The sequence below is a fragment of the Spodoptera frugiperda genome, chromosome 16 (genome assembly GCF_023101765.2).
Source record: "Spodoptera frugiperda isolate SF20-4 chromosome 16, AGI-APGP_CSIRO_Sfru_2.0, whole genome shotgun sequence".
Taxonomy (NCBI): domain Eukaryota; kingdom Metazoa; phylum Arthropoda; class Insecta; order Lepidoptera; family Noctuidae; genus Spodoptera; species Spodoptera frugiperda.
In genome coordinates this window covers 8,809,213-8,827,028 of record NC_064227.1, presented here as the reverse complement: position 1 = coordinate 8,827,028, position 17,816 = coordinate 8,809,213, and the positions used below count along the sequence as shown (strand labels likewise).

At 37.9% G+C, this 17,816-nt stretch overlaps 1 protein-coding gene across 1 annotated transcript; it reads right to left on the bottom strand.

Annotated features, from left to right (window-relative positions):
- Nucleotides 1-361: 361 nt before the first annotated feature.
- On the bottom strand, nucleotides 362-16,459 carry LOC126911563 (fez family zinc finger protein erm-like). Its single transcript, XM_050699261.1, has 2 exons — nucleotides 16,198-16,459; nucleotides 362-2,231 (listed from the first exon to the last, which is right to left on the bottom strand). Exon 2 carries the CDS (start codon nucleotides 2,199-2,201, stop codon nucleotides 1,077-1,079), a length of 1,125 nt encoding a protein of 374 aa, XP_050555218.1. The 5' UTR covers nucleotides 2,202-2,231; nucleotides 16,198-16,459; the 3' UTR covers nucleotides 362-1,076.
- Between the last annotated feature and the right edge of the window lie 1,357 nt (nucleotides 16,460-17,816).

Below are 17,816 nucleotides of genomic sequence, written 5' to 3'. Positions count from 1 at the left end.
TAGGCAGACAAATCGCTACCTACAGATTATGTTTCAAAAATGCAATTACTAAGTAATCAATAAATTATTGGTTCCATTAATTCAATTTAAACAAATGATGTGACTCTGACCACTCATTATTTAATGTTAGGTTGGCGGACGCGAGATCATTTTAAAGTTCTCGAAATCAGCGTAGCTGTAACCGTCGGGACGGGTGCCGTCGGACCCGGTTATCATACGGTTTACCTGATTTCAGTGAAGTTTGAATTAGTTTCTTAAGTGTACAATAAGTCCTGATAAACAGTTTTCAAGATATAATTATTACAGAATTATTATATTTTACATTTATTTCCATTATGAAATTTAAAATGAAACCACCGCGTAATATTTCACAGCGCATATATTTATTAAATTATAGTTTACACTCAATATTGCATTTGGTAAATTGTCTATACTTTATGATTCACTACATAACACTATTATTTACAGCTAATATCATCACTCCATATATTCATAAATCGACTATACATTTATCATTATATCTAAACAATTTTATTATCGCCATATTTAATGCCTAAATATTCCGAGGTTCAAATAACGTAAGTACATGATGCCAGGATAATTTTAAGACAAATTTTGTTTTTTTTTTTACCTACCTCTATATTATTTAGACTTAGAGATTTCATTATTATTTTTTACCCATTACTCGCGAGAGTAGACGCAAACTTGTGCAATTGTACATTGGCATAAAAACCATATTTCACGGAATCTATTTACAATATCAATATTTACACAACAATTCCCTATTTAATTACAAATTCCACATTTGCTAAATATTATAATATCTTTTTTTTCGGAATGTAATCATAAAATACACATTGATGAAATGGAAAGCGTACAGAACTTGTCTATAAACTGGTGCCGAAGAGCGCCAGGCAGCGGCGCGAACCAAGGGACGGCTGAACACGACAACTAGATATAACTTGGATAGTATAACTCTACTTGTTCACAAACATCACGAGTAGCAGTGGCTAATCAAATCCTTCATCAATTCACTCCTTGTTGTCTCCGTAAGTATTGAAGTACGCAGCCCCGGGTCACAACAGCTTCGAGAAGAAAGTGTTCGGCGCAGTCATCCGGGACGGGTCCAGGATACGAGGGTACGAGGCGCCCAGGAACGGCCTGAAGGCCACGCGGCTGGCGTCCTCCACGGGGCTGCTGGTGGCCTCCTGCGTGGACTCGTCCTGCGTGTCCAGCGAGGAGTCTCCGTTGTTGGAGCTGCCGGCGCCCAGGTGCAACTTGCGAGTGTGCTTCTTCAGGTCGAAGTTCCTGCAGAACCCTTTGGCGCAGATGCTGCAGGTGAAGGGCTTGCGCTCGTTGTGCGTGTGCATGTGGAAGGTGAGGTTGTAGATCTGGTGGAAGGCCTTGTTGCAGATGCTGCACTTGTACGCCTTCTCCCCGCTGTGCGTCAGGCGGTGGTTCTTGTAGTTGCCTTTCTGGTGGAAGCCCTTGCCACAGAACTCGCAGACGAAGGGCTTGTACCCCGCGTGGATCCTGGCGTGGGTGTTCAGGGTCGAGGACCTGTTGAACGCTTTGCCGCAAGTCAGGCACTTGTGTGGCTTCTCCGAGGTGTGTATGATCTTGTGTCGGCACAGTGTGGACGCCTGCCGGAACCCCTTCCCACATATTTTACACACGAAGGGCCTGGCGCCCGTGTGTACTGGCATGTGTCTGGTGAGGTTGTAGTGCGCGTTGAACACTTTGCCGCAGTCTCCGCAGGCGAAGCTCTTGTTCTTCGCGGGGGAAGGTGTAGGGCCTGTGGTGGATGACACGGCATGGTCTGCTGCAGGAGGACGGGGGCTGGGCGGGCGCTGGACTGGCGACGTCGGTGGAGGTGGCCGGGGTAGCTGCAGTTGATGAGCGTATGTGAGAGAAACCAAGTCAGGACCATAGTATAGGAGAGGGTAGTGCGACACCAGCTGTCTCCTCGCTGCCGGGATATATTGCTTGAACGCTGAATCCAGCAGTTGCGCCCCGTATGACAGGAACCCTGGCGGTGGTGGTGGTGGTTCAGGGGATACTGACTTCTTTCTATCAGGTTCCATCAACCGTGCGATGGAGAAATTGAGAACAGGAGCAATCGGCGTGTCCGGAGACTTGGCACGTTCCGGAGATGACTCCCGGGGACCCTCGGGCCGCGCAGTGGATTGGAACGGCTGCATCTTGGTAGCTTGGAGACAGGTTTGTTATATCTGTAACAAAGAGAAATAGAAACGTTAATTATACGGAATGTAATGGTTCAAGGTGTGTTATCCATCCCTCATCAATGATAAGGAAAGTGAAATGATCAGATTGGATGTAGTCGTTTCGTTAATATGGTATTTATTTGGTATTCAAGATATGTCACCCTAGCGCCAATTCAACAAATCGAGCTCGATTGTCGCACTGAGACATTTGTGCGTGGGTGTGTCGCCGCCTGCACCGCCTGCACAGCGGTCGCGACAAAGCACCATCCACCATTGTGCTTGTTTTAAGTAAATTGGAAAGCGTCGCGCGGGGGCCGGGCCCTGTGTCTGCCGCCCTCATTCAGCCAGAACCTCGGGCATTGTGTGGGAATCGCTCTCGTCTCGCGATACAAATTGTAATGACGAGTGCTTCTCAGTCGCGTGATTGTGCGCCGCTCGCGATATTTTGAGGATACTCACACTTTTATAAATCAAAGTAATATTGACACTTGTTCATCTCTGATAGCTCTGTCTTGTGGTAGGATTCTAATTTTGTAACAATGAGTGGGATTAAATAAAATACAGGACTATATTTTAAGCAATTGTGAACAGTAATACGATGCAGTTTACGAAGTAGGTACTTTATCTAAATAGGAGAAAACCATTTAATAATCATATTAACGTTGTAATTCCAATGACGGACTGAAGTAGAAACGATAAATTAAAGTAGATTTGGTAAACAAATATAAAACAAGGGGTCGGAGGAGCCCCTGAAACAAAGTCGTGTGGGAGGTTGAGTCTATATCGCGGCAATTAGAGGGACAATAGTTGGAGCGACTAACCCGCGGAATATGCTCGTGTGGTCTGCAATACCCCGCGTAATTGTCGGTCGCAAGGACCCCCGCCGTGAAGTGTTTGTCTAAAGAATTAATTGCCGGCGGGGGCGGGTTATTGTGTGTGAATGTGAGAGATCGATCACGTTTTAAGATATTTTTAATTTCGTGCGAATGCTGAAGTTTTTATTTTGTATGATTTTTTACTTATAAATAACGACTTTATTTTCTAATGAAGTCGACTAAATAACACATCAATCACAAAATACTTCGCGTATACAAATGAATAATATATGTTAAGTCCAATTCATCACGTTTATTTATCACCATTAGGTACTAAATTCATTATAGTTGATTGAAGACTTAATTCTTCGACTAACAAATCGACTAGCCGCAGTCCCCATTTGCCGCCGTCGGTAAAAATATACTGTAAGTCGGTACTAGCCTTCGGGTGTGACTTCATACAATGACAATGTTACATCTTGATTATTTTCCTGATGGAATTTAATAGAATGCTAAATCTCAGCTTCGTACGAATTGTCATTTTAGGCTTTCAGTAAATACGTAGTCTATAGACCAGTCTAAGTAATTACTAACTAAAAATGACACCTTTCCTACTCCTGCTTTGTTACAGTCGTAGTAGTCGTCAGGTTGTCCGCAGCACCGGGTCCTATACTTACTTAAGTCATTTATTTATGATACTTATAAATACCTTAATCAAAACAGAAGCCATGTTTCAAAGTTGCAAGAGCTATTTAATAAAAATTCCAATATTTTACAATTCATTAATAATAGTGCGTCAAGTACGAACAACCTACTCAAATACATATTTGTAAAAATACGAGTAGTAACGAGTTGTTTACCCACAATGAGTCGCGGAGCATATTGTGTGTGTACTCTATTGTTCTGTACTCTGTACTCCACTTGAAGAACTGCATTGTTTCTGGTCTTGTTGCGTACCGCCGCCATATTGCCGAACACTACCTCCGTATAATATATTTTTTAAGTAATTGTTGATTGAAGTGCGAGGGTTACTTTCAATGTTAAGATTTGTTGGAATTAGTTTTGATTGTGAAACAATGAATCCCACCCAAAACATAAATGTGAAAGTCTGCCAAGTTCGATAATATTGTATGCTTCGCCTATAAAAGAAGTGAGATCTAAATAAGTACCAAGTTCCATAAACAGACCTCAGTTAAAAATGATATAACTTGGCAAGTTTTAATAGAAAATTATATTAGTATAACAAAATGTGTAAAACTCAAAGTTTGTTTTACTTTCTATGTACAAGTTTTCACACACTTTGTTATACAAAGTAAACGCAATGAGTCAAGTATATAATTTTCTATTAAAACTTGCCAAGTTATATCATTTTTAACTTGATAACTTGGTATTCACTTCTACGAATTCAATATTAAACTTGGCAGACTTTCACATTTATGCATTTATTTTTGTCAAGGTTTATTTTCTTTTTTTCTTATTTTACCTACTCAAATACATATTTGTAAAAATACGAGTAGTAACGAGTTGTTTACCCACAATGAGTCGCGGAGCATATTGTGTGTGTACTCTATTGTTCTGTACTCTGTACTCCACTTGAAGAACTGCATTGTTTCTCGTCTTGTTGCGTACCGCCGCCATATTGCCGAAGTACGGCTTTGGTATAAAATATTTTTAAAGTTATTGTTGAATGAAGTGCGAGGGTTACTTTCAATGTTAAGTTTTGTTGGAATTAGTTTTGATTGTGAAACAATGAATTTGTTGTAGTGCATGTTGTTAGGATGTTTGTTTGCGTATCTGGACAAAGGATTGCAATAAAACAATGTTTGCAATATACAAGAAAATACTTTGATAAGTATCTCAAAATGTTGTTCTGGTAGGATCATTTCATATTTTCATTAATCTCTTAAAACTTTTAATCAGATTCTCTATCAATCTCCAGCAAAATAATTATATGTAGTAAATATCAATTATGTACTTCAAATACACTATTCTTGCACTAACTAAATTATCGATAATTATGTAAACACAACGAAATGAAATGTTGTCGTGTTAATAACAAACAGCAATGGGAATCGTTGCACTTCTGAAACTTCGCGTAATAGAGACCGTGTGAAGTGCATAGTGCGTGGTAGAAATAAAGGGCAAGGTTTGGTTGACATTCTCATTATATTCATTTATTCACTTTTCTTGTGAGGTGCAAACATGCAGGATTACCACGAGTGTATAAGTGATGCGACGTTATTTTTACATAACAAGCTCACACACGAATTATTTATTTATGAGATTTACCTAACAGTTTTAATTTTAAATGATAATCCGACTAAATGAAAGATATGGATTATATTGTATACCTACTTTAAAATAGGTATTCAGTCTATAGAGATTAAAAATGATAATCTTTTCGTTATAAAATCTTACGTAAATCCATTCGTTAGTGTTTAAACTTTAACCTACATAGGTTTTTAATTTCTTTTTAAAGGGTATTTTTATGTTGTTAATATTTTAGTCATATGTATTGTTATTTTTTATTAATATAAACTAACACATTATTTACAACTTAAAAATACCAAAAAAATAAGAAATAAAAACTAACTTAAAACTAAAATAAAGGCAATAGGTGTGGTTAGGCGTCGAAGTACTCGTCCGCATCGCTGTCATTGGGGAACGTTCCCAGAAGACTGGCCGCATTGCCACGTTGTATGGCAATGCTTATCTTTTGACCGAAGAAATAGCCAGCCTTCTGGTCACGCGTAGAGTCGAATAGCTTAATTAATACAGTTTAATATAATTTATAATCGTAATATTTTAACTATTAAAGACTAAGTGTCCAGTACGTCTACTGGTGTCTCGCTCGAAAGCACGGCATGGACGTTAATAAACTTTGGTGGAAAGAGACTCTCACCCAACCCAAAGTAGTTGAAAACGAAACAGGCAAAATAATGTGGGAAATCCCAATTCACACAGACGTCACAGTAGCACACAATAGACCGGACATAGTATACACAAATAAAACAACCAACACCACATACCTCATTGACATAACAGTACCAACCTACTACAACATAGGAGCAAAAGAAATAGAGAAATTGAGTAAATACCACCTCTTAAAGACAGAGATTAGACGCCTTTGGAATACGGAAACGCACGTTATTCCCATAGTTATTGGAGCCACAGGGGTAGTAGCCAAAAGTCTCAGCAGATACACAGACAAACTAGAATCATCAATAGACACTACAATACTACAAAAACAAGCCGCCATTCACACAACAATCATTCTTAGCAAAGTACTAGGAGACACAGTCTTCGTCACAAACATTCCAGAATCCGATCAACTACAGTCATCCCAAACACAGACACCACACACCACTCAATCAACCATCACACAAAGCTTACAATCCACAACTGGTATTCAATCTGCATTCACACAAAATTCAGAATAACACACAAATGTCAGTACCAATACTCAAGAAATCAGCAGAAGAGGAAGGAGGAGAGCTATAAATTAATAATTAGTAGGGGGCAATGAGCACCGTTTTTCCTGCGGGTCGCGGGACGCGATGCTCATTTTCACCGGGTGGGGAAAACCCGAGACGGAGAGTTTTTGACGAGAAAACCTTTTTTAACTATAATAAAAATATCGGTGAAAATTGTTGTGTAAGATTTTCACTCTTCACCTGAATGCTCTGCCCATCACTGGGGGGAGACTTAAACCAAAGATAACACGATGAAAGCAGATCAGATAACTTGACAGACAAGCTTCAATTACTGTAAAACGTGTTAATCAGGCAGGTTTGTGCCAGATAGCGACCTCTCAACCACTTGACAACTCCTGACGCGGCGGAGTATACTGTTATCGGAGATCACCCTTCCATCCAATGCCATCCATCAGATATCTTCAGTAATCAGAGTCAATAGCATTATAGGGATGACGACCAAAGTAATTATGAAAATTAAAAATGTACATAGTCAGTTAGGTGTTAAAAAATGTAGACACTTAGTTTTTTTAATTAAACCTATGACTACTACCTACAACTGATTATTGTAAGAAATTAATACTTAGATAAAACTAAGTACTATTAGCACCAACCATTCTTAACTATAAGTTACTTGGGGTGAAGGAACATCTAAAGTAACACCGTACTTGTACCTACATTAGCCGTAGGTGTCACTTTTAGATTGGTGAAAACCTTAAATCACTTTAAATGTCACCTATCTTAGCTTAAGGGTTCCTTAAAATTTTACAGACCTCGGTGGTAACAGGCATTTGGAGTGGCAGCTGGCTACGACATTTCTAAGTATAAAACGTACTTAGAAGTGACGTTACACAATATTTTAAATCGATAATTATATTACCTATCGAAAGTTACTGTTGTTTCCGTAAGAAAATGAAAAATACACATGAAATGCTTTAAAATAATATATACCCGACAGACATAGTACAATAATGTTGGTCGTCACCCCTATTACCCTTGTTCTCCTATCTCTGCCTACCCCAATCTGATAACAAGCGCTACAGCTCATCTCTTTAGATATTACACTGATAAAGCAGGATCACTCGATTTTGTTTTTAGGGGAAATTATGATTTAAGGTGAAGAGTTTTAGAGTTTAAAATTGCTTGTCTATCAGTAGGTGGGTGATGATAATGATTGATTGAGTAAAAGGACTAATAGATAATAGGGTAAGTAATTGGTTCGGTTGGGTTACCGAATCAATGTAGGTAACACTACTGGTAGGTACTACATTTTTATAGAATAGGGAGCAAACGAGCAGACGGGTCACCTGATGGTAAGTGGAGACCCGCAACACCAGAAGAGATTTAGGTGTGTTGCCTTTTAAAAAGGAGTACGCTCTTTTCTTGAAGTTTTCATACAAATAACCATTGAAAATAGAGCTGTAACATTTTCTTTCTTCCTTCAACTCTACTAAATGGACCCGAACAGGCGCATTGACCCTACATTAAAGCCCAATAAGAATTTACTCTCATTCGTCACTAGATGTGGACTTCAACGTCAGTGTTAATGTTGCTGGTCTGTCTCAGATAGCCAAAGCCTAGGTTAAGGCACGTACCGTATATAAATAAATAGTAATAGATAATATCTTAAATAAACAGACTACCTGAACCGCACTGAACCCCGTTGTCACCAACCTCTTTGGTTTTTAGTCAGCAAGAGTCTGACAGTCCCTCTCGCCAAGTCATTGGATGATTCCCCCCCCCAAAAAAGGTTTCATTAACCTATAATTAATACTTAACGTTAGTTGAGGAGCTACCTACGTCTCGTTAAGTATCTAAGTTAAGAGATCGTTTAGGGGTGGTTGACTGGCTCAAAAAAAATAAAAACAATTTAAATCATAACGTCTCACTAACTCATATTTTCTACACTTTATTCCCATAAATCCGCCTCCCACTCACTCCATCTAACTGCGGTAAGTAGGTTCGACTCCTCGCCGTCATCCCCGGTGACATCTGTCAAATAAACAAGTCATTACCGTCCCATTTGGAACGGGAATCAAACCCGAATCAAAGCATTACTGTTCCCGACATTCGTCACCTCTAATCCCTAAATGCGTTTAATCGTTCTGTCTGTCTCTTTCTAACATATACTAAAGCATATGTCTGTCTCGCTCGCAATTCTATGATATTTCTATTCGACAGAAATTATTAGAACGACCAGTTTAACTTGGCCCCTCGTGATTGGTTGTCTTGAAGCAATTTGTGTGGAGCGAGGGGTGTGTCGGGGGTCTGGTTACGATGGGCTGTTTATGTCGTAGGCAGAAGTGTGGGGATTTATAATTGAAATGCTACGATTGTGCGGAAATTGCTTATTTTCGTGTTAATAAAGTGTTTCGCTGTATTACGTGTTGATGTTAGTTTATTACTGGTTTAATCATAATATTTTGTGAGGTACTTTAGCTCCTGTTAATGTACTGAGCCCCAACATTAGTCGAAGATGATTTAGGTATAAGTTTCTTTAAGTTAGGAACTCTATATGTAAGTTGCTACCAACCGGCTACGGTTACCGTACCGATGGGCATTGTACAACGTACTGAGGTTGCAGCTTCAATTCCCGTTCGAAATAAATTGTTTGTGTGACTAACATAGTTATTTCTGAGCATGAAACGCCTATTTTTTCATTGGTAAAAAACCCAACTGCAGAATAAATCTATTAATATTATAAATGTGAAATTTTGTATGTTTGTTTGATTGTTACTCCTTCACGTTAAAACGGTGGAAGAGATCGGGATGAAATTTGGTCTGGGATTATACGACTTTTTATTCCACGAAAACGCGAGCGAAACAGCTGGCAGAAGTTAAAAAATATTATAATAATTTGATGTGAGTATATTATGTATGTATATCTTGGTAATTACGTGAATCTTAACCAGCTCTTTTATATCGTTCCCTGCAGCTCAATAAACCTCCAAGTAAACCCGACGGTGCCCACTAAAGTACTCCAACAACAAAAATAAAATCCTTATAGAAATCAAATCACATTGAAGTCATGTCAAGTTAGAATCGCGGGCGGTTCACACTTGACCGGCGGCGTGACGACTCCGACACGACACCGACGCGACAGCGACACGACAGCGGGGCGACATCGAGTGGCCGGCGTTCACGACATCTTTACATTTTTCTAAAGATCTCCATTGTTGTGCGATATAAAGAGCATTTGAGATGAAATTATAAATTGTCATTAGGTTCACGGTGAAGCGGGTTATTTGAGGATTTTTTGCGCAAAAAGAATTAAGTACGGTAAAGATTGAACCATATTTTTTTTTTGTAATTTTATAAATAAATTGCTGTTGGTTCATTGATTTTCGGGTTATTGAAGTTGTCATTCGGTTCAAAATGTTTTAAGTGGTTAAATATCTATCAAATAAACCTGTCAAAAGAAGTTTTTTTATTACGCGCATATACCCGGTAGGGTATAATCGGGTTTCAATTTATGCTAGTAGTAATTCTGTATTTATTACTTATACTCCAATGCTTGGATTTGGAGTTTGTAATTGGGGAGTTTGTGTAGGTATGTTTGTATTTGTAACTCAATGACATCAAAACGGATAAAGTGATCGGAATGATTTTTGAAACAGGGGTAGATTATTGTCTGGAATAACACATCTATAGACCATTTTTTATCTGTTGAAGCTAGTTTTCAATAAACGGTTTTATTTAGCGTCACCTGTTTGTTTCAGTAATTGGAATTACTCCCCCTTCCTGACGATAGATCGATCTTATATTTAGTACACACTCTTATTTTTGATGACTATATCCATTAAAATCGTTTAATATAAAACATGTTTATGAATTACTTGTTGAACTTTTTAACTTTTTTGATAAAATACTTTTGAAATTCACAAAATGTTGTCTAACATTCTCGTAGCACTTCGTAGTATCTCGTAGCGCGACGGCTACGGACGCTACACTTGACAAGTGACAAATTAATGAAGTTATCGCATGGTTACCGACATCATGTATTGTGTAGTTCCTTAGACTCAGCTCTCGTGACTTTACTCTCTATTCCTTAAACTAGTATTTTTCCGTTCTTTCATCATTATCATATCACAAATTCCATTATCCTTAATATCATTCGTCACACATACACACACGCACACACATAATCCACGTATTCTTTGGTCGTTCTCTTACTTTCTATCTTTCAATTTCTTTAGCACTTGTTCCGTCCGAACCCGACAAATACGATATTTATAAATAGTTACTAGTTACCGTATAATTGAACATTCCTAGTAAAACTCCTTTCGGTGATAGTGATACAAACATTGGGACAAAAGTTGGCCACAAACTTGGCACTATACGTCACTTCCGTCGGAAGTACGTCACAATGCGAAGGATTATGGCGGATCAGTAGTCGTTTAGCGTAATAGTTTCATTGTAATCGGTGCGGGTTTGATGCCCCGGCAGATCAATACGTCCGTGTTGATAATACTCGGTTGAATGACTAAAGATTTCGCCGACGGCTTTGAATTGGATTTTTTTGTTGGTCAATAGTAATTTGTTGGCAACTCAATTGATTTGTGATTAACACTAAGTTATTTAATAATTTTTCAATGCATGTTGTGAACTTAGGTAAGAGCTTTTCTTAGTAATTTACGTGAAAGCCCATTATTTTTTAATTAGATAATAGTCATTACACTTTATGACTGTCTAACTGCCATACTCAAAGACGTTTAATGATTACTTATACTATTCCTTAGGAATGATTATGTTCAAAACAATGGCTAAGGACTGAGCTAAATATCCGGAGCTACGGACAACGTAACAGGTAACCGAGGCTCCGGCTTAAAGCAATCGAAGGAACGGGGAGGTTTTTAGTCAGTAAGAGTCTGACAAGTTCCTCCCGCCTCACCCAAGGCGGGATAATGGATGATTTTCCCCCGTCAAAAAAAGGACTGGGCATTGAGTAACAATTCAATGAGTACGGCGGTAAATGACTCTGCCTTTCTAGTTATTGTTTAGGCTATAAACCTAATGTATAGCAATCTACTTCCTATCAATATATTTAGAAGTAAACACGAGTATAATTACAATAGTCCATTCAACACGAGAAGCGGTACGGCCGCTACCAGTAGCCGGCAGACTGCGCGGCGTCGGCGGAGGATTACTGCGGATTACCAGAAATTTGTCGACAATGCACATAATCTGCTGTTTGTTGTGTCATCTGTCCTTACTTGTTAATGGTATACTCTTCTCAATAATACTAGACAGTAGACAGTGTGTCTGCCGTGTTCAATTATTTATTACAAGATTCAAGAATTCTTTATTTGCATGACCATGTGTGTCTGTGTAGCTTCATACGTAAGAATATACGGGATATAAACAATAATAAATTAAGAAAAATAAAAAAGAATAAAACATATTGACAAAATATTTATCGCAACTTATCATATTTTTGTTATTTATCGTTATAGTAGGTATTTGACTACCTAGTAATTCTAAACGTTGGTATTTATTTGGTTATTAGGTTAACTTTTGTTTAATGTTATCAGCATGAGAGTTCCATGCGGAGTAATTCCATTAGCGATGGCGTTTTTGTCTGTACTAAGAAATGTCTCCTATTCCGATATTGCATATTTTTATTTCTGCTGAAACCATATGAAACCTTGTCTTTTTGATATCTGAAATGTTAACTAACGCAAAAATAAAATAAAATATAGATATCTACCCGAAAAAATCCATCAAAGTGTTTTAATATCCTACTAAATATCTTAAATTATCGGCACAGATTCAATGAGCCAGAGATCTGGTAATCCGGTATAATCTTCGCCTTTGTCGGCAGAACACACTACACAGCCAGCTTCCGTCGGAAGTGTGTCTGTCTGTGTGTCTGCTATTGTGTATGGCAAGTATTTGTGTCTGGTCTGTTTACACCTTAAGTGATAGCTTCGCCACTTTCTCTGGACAAACAGAAAGGGATAGATTTCGTTGAAAAAAAATTGTGAGGAATTTTATTGATGTTTTTTTTTGCTTTGGATAGTTTACCGACGCTCCGACTCGAAAAGCAGGAGTAGGAACCACCCCGGTTATTAGTCAGTAAGAGTCTGACACTCCGCGTCGCCCCAGGTAGGAATCTTTGGATGATTTTCCCCCTCAAAAAAGCCTACCTAAAACTGAACCATCTAACATTAGCACACTTTGTAAGTGTGCTGCTAGAGTTACATGTAACTGCAATTACTGAGAACAATAGGTTTTTAGAATTATTGTTTGTATAAACGTATTTGCATTTCAGAATTTTATAAATAGTAAGTAACATTTCCACGGATCTAAGTAAAGGTAACTTAGACTACTACATAGTTACGAATCCCAGTTGCTTGTATTTTATAAATCTGTCCCCTGTATGTTTACTGCATACAAATATTAGCTAAGCCGCGGGATTAAAATAAAACAATTCATAAAACCACATTCCAATTATTTGGAGTAATGACATGTTTCGAGGAGCGTGACGCTGACACCCTCCGTGTCAACATCGCTCGGGAGTCGAACCCGGGCCCATGGCAATTATTACCCGCAAATATTTGCGCCACACTCGCAGCGATCTATGTAGACAAGGGATTGTTGGGATTTATTATACCTACTGCAATATATTTATGTATGTGAATAATAAATAAGTAAGTAGTATTCATTATTATTTTGAGTTACTTATTAGCAAGTAGCAAGCTGGTACTCCGAAATCCTGACCAAATATACATACTTAAATCCTTAGTCAATCACTACAAGACTTTTTTTAAGTCGAGAAAATCATCCAATGACTTCTCCCGTCTTGGGCGAGGCGAGAGGGATTGTTAGACTCTTACTGACTAAAAACCACCCCGCAGGAGTAGGACTCCTGCTTTTCGTGTCGGAGCCGGTGGTTCGCAGCTCCAGATTTGGCATCAGCCTTACTGAATCTGAATCAATATAAGCCTACGATAATAATTGTAGCTTTGCCTAATAATCAGTCAATAATTAATACATTACATAAAATCATATTAACGATTTAAATTAATGAACGCGTGTAACGCGGAATGTGAGGAGGTTTGGTTTGTCACTAATTTTGATTTAAGGTTGAAGAGAAGTAAGTCTACGAGAACAATAAACTGGTGATAGGTATAAACATTATATTGGAAAATTACTATTAAGTGATACCTATAAGTATGTGAGGAAATACTATGAACCTTTATAAAATTACTATAGAGCTTTATCATTGAGGTTTTTTGTATAAAAAATGCCATTAATTATAATTACATAGAGCTTGATTGAACTTATTATTATAACTTACTAAGTATATATGTATATATCTTCCATGTAAGAACTTATTCTTACATAGGTCATACATAGCTTAGCACAGTACAATTAACTATATTAATATCGATAACAATGCACCATCTTCCCTCGCTCATCAGCCCAATCAAAGGGGTGTCATAATACAAGGTGATATCGCCCGGCGCCGCTCATTTACAATGGCTAATTTGTCACCCTCACCTGATCCTCACGTGCACCCTCCCGGGAAGGAGGGCAGTTATTAGATTATACCTCACAGGCCACCGGAGGTATACAGGTTCAATGATTGTCACAGATTGTCGCAGGGGCGGTAGTGTGGGGTGCGTAGTTTAAAATATTTCATTCACGGGTTAACGCGTCCGCATAATCTGGGAGTGAGTTTCAAATTGAATTACTTTGGCTTCAGTTATGTTGATTGGGTGGTTGCGTTTTGCATAATATCTTTTAGGTACACTTATGTTTAAGGTACACTAAATGCATCACAAAATTAGCTATATCATAACTTTACTTTTTTTAAACTTTAGTCCGAGGCATTCTCTCAGGGAACTATTTAAAGAAATTAATATAATGACTGTTGCCTCTCAATATATCTATGAAAATATAGTGTATGCTCATAAAAACATAAAGTTATTTAAAAGAGTACAGTGATATACACAATATCAACACTAGAAATAAAAATAAATATGTTGTTCCTACTACTAGACTTAAGAAAATAAGCGGTTCGTTTAGATGTCAATGTATACGCTTTTACAATAAAGTTCCCAGCCATATTCAAAGTTTAAACCTAGGTAAATTTAAAAATGTTATTAAAGAAAAACTTTGTAGTAAAGCTTTTTATAAAATAAAAGACTACTTGGAGGATAGTCAGGCTTGGGAATGAACTGCTATAATGTCTACACAGGTCTTGCTGACATGTTTGTAACATATAGTTACATTTTTTATACAATTTGACATTAACTTAATTTGACATTGTTTTATATTTTTTTTCCTTTTATATTTTTATATTTCCTTTTAAAATTGTTAGTTTGAGGACCGTGTGAGACTTTTGCTAGTCATTTTATTTTTAGTAAATTATATTCTGACAGTTTGAGCATTTGTGTGGCCTACCCAAATGTTCTTTTGGTTGGTGTTGTTCGTCGGATCATTCAGCAACAGCCGTCAGCTGAGCTGATTGTAAACTGACACATGCGTGCTGCCATCTGAACAGGTCCGCTCAAACTGCTGTGGTTCTTTCCTCAAAAGACCACTACAGAATCAACTTGCACGGTTCTCCGACATCTTTAATTGATTTTGTCTGGACTTTAAAAGAGACTATGACCTCTGAGTTTGTTTCGGCATTTCTTCTCAGAGTAGTCGGATAGGAAATGCCGGCCTCATCTAGTTATTTAAGAGATTGACGTGTAAAAGTGTTATTTTATAACCTATTTGCAAAATAAATATCATTTATCATTTATCATTTACTACTTAAGTATGTAGGTACATATACTTATAGAGTCTACATATCCCTCCTTCAAACACGAATATCGTAATTTAAGTTAGTATAACCTATAATAAGTGCATATGCCCTTATTTTGATGCACTTCTTTTAAACGAAAAATAAAACAAGATCCCTAAAGTTTTTAACTATGTATTTAGGTGCGTATGACAAAGTTTTTCAAAAAGAGTCTGAGGAACATTGAGGAGTAGATAGGAGGACTGTTTGAAACCGTGTTAAATGAAGTTTTATGTAAAAATTGTGTATTGTATGTCATAAATAAACTTATTTTTCACTACATTTCATGTGCTTTGGGATTTGTGTATCGTAATAGGAAAATCAGGGAGATAACTACCTAATCAATTTAAAAATGTAATTTATCAGTTTGTGGATGATACTTAAATGAATAAAGATAATAATTTAATACCTAAGTACACTGTATTTGTTCGTTTATTCAAGTACCTACTGGTATAGTCCAGAATCCAAGTTAGTTTTGCATTACACATAAAAAGGTTATTTACTAACCCTAGTGACTGACACACAATGATTAGCCGATTCTATTATAACTACTGGTAGATGGTAAAAAGTTGAAAGGTGGTTGGAAAAGAGACCTATACGAGAATTTTCTGAAATTCGTATAGCGCTCTTATACGAATTTCAGAAATAAAAATAGAAGACATGATTTGATGATGTTGAAACACGTAAATCTTGTCTTCTATTCTCAATCTTCTACAATTTTCGTTCTTTATGAATCTGTAACTGTTTAAAATATTCTGTAGTGTGCTGTAGCACAGTCTGCTTATTTTAATTTTCTTAGACAATGTTCTTTTAATTCTGGTAGCCTAGACCTAGCATACAATTATGGAGATGATGTAGGTAAACACTGAAGTAGAGTAAAATGGACAAACCTGCAATCGTACTGTGGTACTCCAAGATCAGCAGCAGCTCGCGCTATCCATAGCAGCCGTGGCAACTTGGCAAGGAACAAGTGAGAGTCTAGCACTGAACAGCTGGAAGCGGACAGTCCATCACTAAGTGAGCAGCGGCACGGCGGTCATTGCACTCCACGGAAACCAAAAAACTGGCCAAAGATGGCGGTTGCAAATTCAAAATTGGTGTGACGTCGGAAAGGCGCGCGGCAAGTGGCCGCGGCAAACACCCGCAGCCAGCCGCGCCCCCGCGCCCCCGCGCCCCACCCGCGCCCCGCGCGGCGCCGCACGCGCCGGCACTCGCTGCCAAAGGGCGGTCGCTGGCTTCAATAATTCAGCCGGCGACCAACTGCGCCGCGCCTCGCGCCTCCCTCTCAGCTCGCCGCGCCCCACATCGCGCCCTCTCACTCGCGCTGTTGCGCATTTACTACATTTTCTCTCCCCTCTCTTTCTCTCCCCGTGTATCTGTGTATCTGCGTCTCGGTCGCACTCATTAGGCGGGTCTCGTGTCGTGTATTATGCAGTGTTTGGCGAACGTTTTATAAGGTTTGCGCAACGATACACAGAGTAGCTCGCGGGACAGAGACTACAGAATTACTTTCAGAATATGAAAACAATAAAAGCTTGTTATATTTATTATGAAAGATACCTCAAGTAATTCTTTTTATTAAGGTAAAAATAATATAAAGTCGGTTTACAAAAATATCTTTAATTCAATAAAATTGGCAAAGTGATTACGAGAAGGGAAAGAAAGAAATTGGGACTTAAAGAAAAAATATACTCACAGTAGAAATAGTTATAATTTTATTGTGACGACGACTGAATATGACACTAGCAGGAAGAGTAAGGGAACACCCCTTACTCTTCACGCGGGTGTCATAAGAAGAGCCGACCAGAGGACTGTGTATTCAATGGAGACATGGGCAGCGCTCTCTGATAAACCTGGTCCTTTAAAACTGTGATCTCCAATCCAAGCCAAACGTGAAGATTATGGTATAAGTATTCTCCTCCTTTATAAAAGAGTCCAGTCAGCGGTGGTCTCTCATGAATAGGTTGATGATAAAGAAATATTACCTAGGATCTACACATGCCATATTCTAGGTTTCTGAACTACAAACTAGTATACCTAGTAACATTTTTAGTATGATTGTATTACAATCAAGATTGATGCTAATTAAACTTTCTATAGCAGAGTTAAGAGATGTAAGGGTATGGTTTAAAAACTATCTTATTTATTTATTTCATTTAATACAAACAACTTGTATGGGCGAACATAATGCCTTGGAAATTGTCTCTCAGTCAACCTAAATGTAGTGCAGAAAGTAGCAGGTGATTTAATACACATTATAACTTAAAATGGTAATTTCTGTTGTTCCTTCCTGGCCTACAAACCTACTTAAATAATAAACCTTGTTATTAATTGGTATATTACAAGTATTTTAATTAAGTGTCTTTACTAAATCAATGAAAAAGCAGTTTCTTATTTAGACATGGGCAATTCATATTTCCTACTAAGTAAATATTAAAAATATAATGATTGTGTTGGTGCTCTTTTACTTCAAATATTATGCATTTTATATGAATAAACCGTTGTCTCA